This window comes from Myotis lucifugus, unplaced genomic scaffold, assembly GCF_000147115.1.
Source record: "Myotis lucifugus unplaced genomic scaffold, Myoluc2.0 scaffold_670, whole genome shotgun sequence".
Lineage (NCBI taxonomy): Eukaryota > Metazoa > Chordata > Mammalia > Chiroptera > Vespertilionidae > Myotis > Myotis lucifugus.
Genome location: NW_005871718.1, coordinates 382663 through 388455, shown reverse-complemented (window position 1 = coordinate 388455; position 5793 = coordinate 382663). Strand labels below are relative to the sequence as shown.

Genomic DNA, 5793 nt, shown 5'->3' with positions numbered 1-5793 from the left:
CTAGCTTAGGAGGGAGATGGAACCCAGATGCCCAATATGCAAAGCCATGGAGGGGGCTGGACTGGGTCGAAGAGAAGGGCCAACAGGCTGGAATCCTCTTCCTCCAGCAGGAGCTATAGGCAGGAAGAAAGGGGGCAGGACCAGGTTACATCCATTCCCCTCCCCTTCACAACCCCTTCTTTAAAAAATTTTTTAAAATTGATTTTAGAGAGGCAGAGAGAGATAGAAACATCAATGATGAGAATCATTGATTGGCTGCCTCCTGCACACCCCACACTGGGGATCGAGCCTGCAACCTGGACATGTGCCCTGATTGGGAATTGAACCCTGACCTCTTGGTTCATAGTTGATGCTCAACCACTGAATCATGCTGGCTGGGCAGCAACCCCTTCTTTTTACCCCATTTAACCCAGGTCTCATCTTTGTTCACCTGGATTACAGCAAACACTTTCTCAATGATTTTCCCATACCCAGTCCTCTCTCTTCTAATCCCTCCCTCACATCCACATACTTGTCTTTCTAAAGCTCAGGTTCTCTGATATGTCCCTGTCTAGCCCAGAAACGTTTCTGGCTCCCCTTCATGCACAGCTGCTGGGCTAGACTCCTAAGACTGGCATGCCAGAACTCCATGATCAGAAAAGCCTGTCCAGCCTCATCTCCTCCTGTTTTATCAGTTCTTCCAGGATGGTTTCCTCATCAGTACACCATGCCAACCCACTATTTTGGACAGGAGAATTCTGTCTTCCCTCTCTGTCCCCATAGGTTTCTCATTCCTCAAGATTCCTGTGGTTCTCTCCAGGTTTGTCACCGAGTTTTGTGAAGGCATCCAGTTTTCCCAAGTAGAATGGAAACTTCTCAAATGCAGTCATCAGATCCCCTTCCAGGCCAGACCCTTGTTACATCTTCAGCCCCTCTCCAACCGTCAACAGGTAACTTGTGTAGAGAGAGCTTTGGCCTGGAGCCAGGAGACCAGACTCTGCCACTGTCTTGCTTTATGACCATAAGCAAGTCCTTGCCTCCCCCAGGGCCTCACTTTCCTTGTCATCAGGGCACTGGACATTTGCTTTTGAGCACAAAACTGATAAAACTGATCCACTGAATAACTCTCAACTGCAATCCCTAGGGGCTAGGTTGAGAAGCTTGGGGCCTGGCCTGAGGACATTAAAACTGCTGACCTCCTGATGTCCTTGGTTAGCTCCTGCTTACTCCAGTACCCCCATCTCACAACCATCCCTACCCCATCCTCTGCTTTCAGGAAACAGGTTACCTGGATGGAGCAGGGAGATCCAGGCAGAGTTAGTAGGGACAGAAGGGGTCAGGCATGGAGCCTGGGATGAATCTTTCAGCCCCACAAGAGCTTCAGCTGCCTCCCGCTGCAGCTGCCGCTCTGCGGAGGCAGAGGTCCAGGCCAGGCGAGAGGCTCTGGGGGCCTGCAAGGGAAAGGGAGAGAAACGGAGTGGGAACCCCCACTTCTGCCTACCCTTCAAGTGCTCTCTCAGCCCCCAATTACTTAACTATCCCCTACTCTTCCCTTTCCCAGGTCAACTTCCTCCCAGGGTCCTGGATCCCATTTCTTTCCCAGGACCTGTGGTTGAAGCAGAAGAGGGTCTGGGGTACCACAGGGCTGAAGTATCAAAGTTGAGCATCTAGAAATAAGGAGAGAAGATGCCAGGAATATTAAATACATAGACAGACATGTACACATGGGAAGAGGGGCAGGATTTTTCTATACAGCCATGCACCACATAACAATGTTTAGGTGAATGATGAAGCACATATACATTGTTGGTCCCATAAGATTATAATGGAGCAGAAAAATTCCTATTGCCTCATGATGTGTAGCCATTGCAACATCATAGTGCAATGCATTACTCACATGTTTGTGGTAATGCTGGTGTAAACAAACCTACTGTGCTGCCAGTCATGTAAAAGTCTACAATTATGTATAGTACATAATACTTGATGATAATAAGCCACTATGTTAATGCTTTATGTATTCACTATACTATACTTTTAAAAAAATTAATCCTCACCCAAGGAGTAAGAATATTTTTCCCATTTATTTATTTACTTATTTATTTATTTTTAGAGAGAGTGGAAGGGAGAGTGTAGGTGAAGGAGAGGAAGAGAAACATCAGTGTGAGAGAGACACATTGATTGGTTGCCTCTTGCACATGCCGACTGGGGCCATGAATCTGAAACCCAGTATGTGCCTTTGACTGGGAATCAAACTTGTGACCCTCCAGTGCCAGGCCAAGTTCTAACCACTGAGAAATGCTGGCCAGGGCTATACTATACTTTTAAAAAATATGTTTTTATTGATTTTTAGAGAGAGAGGAAGGGAGAGGGATACAGAGATAGAAACACTGATGAGAAACATCATCGATCGGCTGCCTCCTGCATGCCCCTTACTGGGGATGGAGCACGTAACCCCGGCATGTGCCCTCACTAGGAATTGAATCAGCAATCTCTTGGTACCTGGGTTATTGCTCAACCACTGAGCCACACTGGCTGGGCTATACTATACTTTTTAGTGTTATCTTTCTACTCATAAAGCAAAGCTTGTTGTAAAACAGTTACAGCAGCAACCTCATACATCTCGTGTTTACACCATCATTTTCTCTTGGTCTTGATTTAATCTCATTTTGTTTAATAAATATAGTGCAGCTTAAGTGTGAAGTGTTTATAAAATCTACAGTAAATACAGTCATGTCCTAGGCCTTCACATTCACTCACCACTCACTGACTCACCCAGAGCAACTTCCAGTCCTGTAAGCTCTATTCATGGTAAGTGTCCTATACAGTTTTTATCAGTCAATTAGAGACACTATTACTTCTCAGGTTGTCATGAGAATTAGCAATAATAATATCTAATACTGTAGATTCTACAAACACTTCACAGGCTGCACTATACTTACTAAACAAAATGAGAGTACATGGTAAGTGTCCTAAACACTTTTTTTAGCTTTTATACCATATTTTTACTGTACCTTTTCTATGTTTACATAAATAAATATTTACCATTGTGTTACAATTGTCTACACCAAGCATGTCAAACTCGAGGCTGGCGAGCCGTGAGTTTGACATGCTTCGCCTACACTATTCAGTACAGTAACAGGATTTACAGGTTTGTAGCCTAGGATCAATGGTCTATAACACATAGCCTAGGTGTGTAGTAGGCTGTACCATCAGGTTTGTGTAAGTGCACTCTATGATGTTCCCACAACAAAGAAATTGCTCAGAATGTATCCCTGTTGTTAAGTGGCTTGTGACTGTATTCAAATCTGGGAATCTGAGTGACTGCTCGGTCATTAGGCTTTGTGGCCTCGGACAAGTCCCTTCTCCTGTGTTAGTGTGCGTGCTTTGTTTTCTGTAAAATGACAATCCCTGCCAGCTTCTTTCTCCAGGGCTACTGTGAGGATTACAGGAAATCATCGGTGTCAATTTTGTAAACACTGACAAAATGGGATAACGGTTCCTGCCCTACCAGAGTCTGATTTTCCTCCCCTCGTTCCCTCATCCCCATGGAACTCGAGGAGCAGCCTGGCCCACCTTAGGAAGCTTTCTCTAAAGGCCCCTGGCCTCTCTCCTGGCCTCTGAGGCTCTCATCATCCTCCTCTTGCCCCCATTTCAGCAGGTAATTTGACCTCATTTTATCTGTTTAAGCCGATTTAATAGCTACTATTTGTTCAAGGCCAGGGCCTGTGCTAGGTGTATTAGATATTATTATTACTAATTCTCATGACAACCTGAGAAGTAATAGTGTTTCTAATTTGCTGATAAAAAATAGGCTCAAAATAGGTAAAAACACTTGTACCAAGGTTCACATTATCTTCTCTCCCTACTCACCTGTGGGGCAGGGCAGAGGGCCCTTGGGGTTCTCCAGGAAGAGGAGCAGTCAGTATTGGGTGAGATCCTGGGCAGTTTGGGAGGGGCCCATGAGTGGGCAGCCGGAGGGAGGTGCCAGGGTCAAAGCCTAATGAGAGGAAAAGAATGCAGAGTGTATAGGGGTCAGAGGTCATGACTTCTGTCCTCCCTCTTCCTAGTCTGTATCCTCTTCCTCTTCTCTTTCTGATACAGTGGCACACTGGCATTCAAACATTTATTAAGTTCATCTTACCAGGGAAGGGATGCAGAGGGACAACAGGCTTTTGGCATAGCAAGCGGCACACTACTGGGGGTGGCATGGAAAGGCCTGGAGGCAGCCAATGTCCAGGGGTCCAAGCACTTGGAGTCCAGGGAAAAGGCAAGGGTTCTGGGGGACGGCTAAGCAGCAGAGACCCCTGGGAATTCTCCTGCAAGGACAGAATACACAGGGAGTCAGGTGCAAGGCTGGGAAAGAAATGGGTATATTCTAGGATGAGGGTAGGACTCCAAAACTTCAGAGCTTGGAGGGCCGTGAAATCCCACCCCCTCATTTTGCCCAGGGAGAGAAGAGATTTGCCCAGGATGATACAGCAAGTCAGGGTTGACCTAGAACCCAGGTGACAAGGACAGAGAGAAAGGGGTCTGGGCGGGGCCCGGCTCTCCTTACCTTCCCAGGGGCGGTCAGTGCCAGTGGGACTGCCCCATGGAGGGTCTGAGGCTGGGGCGCTATGTTCTCCTTTCCGGCTGTGGGGGACCAGGGAGAGCTTTGGTGAATCCTTTCTCCCGATCCCATCCCACTCCAGCTGAAAACTGAGGAAAACTGAGTTCTCCTCTTTGCATGGGCCCTTTTCTACCCAAGGATCTCAACGAAGCCTCCCAACACGTGATCACATTGTAAAGGCGGGGAGGCTAAGGCCCAGAGAAGAGAAACACCTAGTCCAAGGTCACACAACAATTCAGTGGAGCCTGGGACTCCTTTCCCTACTCATGCTTTCTCCACCCAAATCCCGGTTCCATCTTGAGCCAGAGACTCACAGGGGAGCCCTGGTCGCATGGCCGCCTTCTTGACGTGGCTGTGAGCTTTAGGAGAAGCCGCCCCTCTCATCAGCTCCTGAGCCAGGTGCCTCTTCAGCTGTGCCTCCTGCTGCCTACGCAAGGCCACCTGGGCAGCCATGACCCTTCGGCGCTCCCTGAAAGGAGGCTTGTGAGTGAAAAATCGGCCACCCTTGAGATGGAACGCATCCTCCTCCCTTCCCTGGACCCGCTACTCACAAGATGAGGACACATTTGTGACACTCGCAAGCCTGGAAGAGGCAGAGGCGCTTGTGGCCCTTGAGGTGAGCAGTGACGCCGTGGTTGCGGCAGCGGGCACAGGTTGGAGAGCGACTGACTGCTCTCTTAGGCACGAGCTCGGTGCCCTGGGGGACTCCGGTCTCATCCCCTGTGGCGGAGTCCGAGGAGCAGCGGTGGGCAGCGAGCATCTCATTAGGTTCCATGGACCTGGGGGCCGGAGTGGAGGGTCAGGAGGGCCGGGTGAGTCGCCTCCTGACCGGCCCTCCTGCCGCTGGGAGGCCGCATGGGGGAAGGGGTCCTCCATCCTGCCCTCTGGGCTCAGCTTTCACCCTCCCTTCTCCCTTCTTCACCCCACGCCCCTCCTCAGGCAGCCTCCTTCCTCCCAAGAACCCCTCCCCTCTTTCCCTACTTACGTATTCCTTCTTTTCTTTTTACATGTGTTTTTATTGATTTTTTTACAGAGAGAGGAGGGGAGAGGGATATAGAAATAGAAACACCGATGAGAGAGGAACATCCATAGGCTGCCTCCTGCGGGCCCCCTACCGGGACCGAGCCATCCATGGGCTGCCTCCTGCACGCCCCCTACCGGGGACCGAGCCATCCATGGGCTGCCTCCTGCACGCCTCCTACCGG

At 49.3% G+C, this 5793-nt stretch overlaps 1 protein-coding gene across 1 annotated transcript; it reads right to left on the bottom strand.

Annotated features, from left to right (window-relative positions):
• On the bottom strand, positions 1-5363 carry DMRTC2 (DMRT like family C2). Its single transcript, XM_006105315.1, has 8 exons — positions 5140-5363; positions 4903-5057; positions 4535-4611; positions 4121-4292; positions 3850-3976; positions 1586-1646; positions 1268-1430; positions 1-113 (listed from the first exon to the last, which is right to left on the bottom strand). The coding sequence occupies exons 1-8, from the start codon at positions 5361-5363 to the stop codon at positions 1-3; spliced, it is 1092 nt and encodes a 363-aa protein (XP_006105377.1).
• Between the last annotated feature and the right edge of the window lie 430 nt (positions 5364-5793).

Bases quoted from the DNA above. Each gene is read 5' to 3' on its own strand.
- DMRTC2 (XM_006105315.1), bottom strand. From the start codon at position 5,363: ATGGAACCTAATGAGATGCTCGCTGCCCACCGCTGCTCCTCGGACTCC. The intron at 1,647-3,849 runs GTGAGTAGGGAG...CCTTATTTCTAG, and splicing joins CCCTCTGCCCTGCCCCACAG to ATGCTCAACTTTGATACTTC. The intron at 1,431-1,585 runs GTCCTGGGAAAG...TTTCCCTTGCAG, and splicing joins CTCTTCTGCTTCAACCACAG to GCCCCCAGAGCCTCTCGCCT.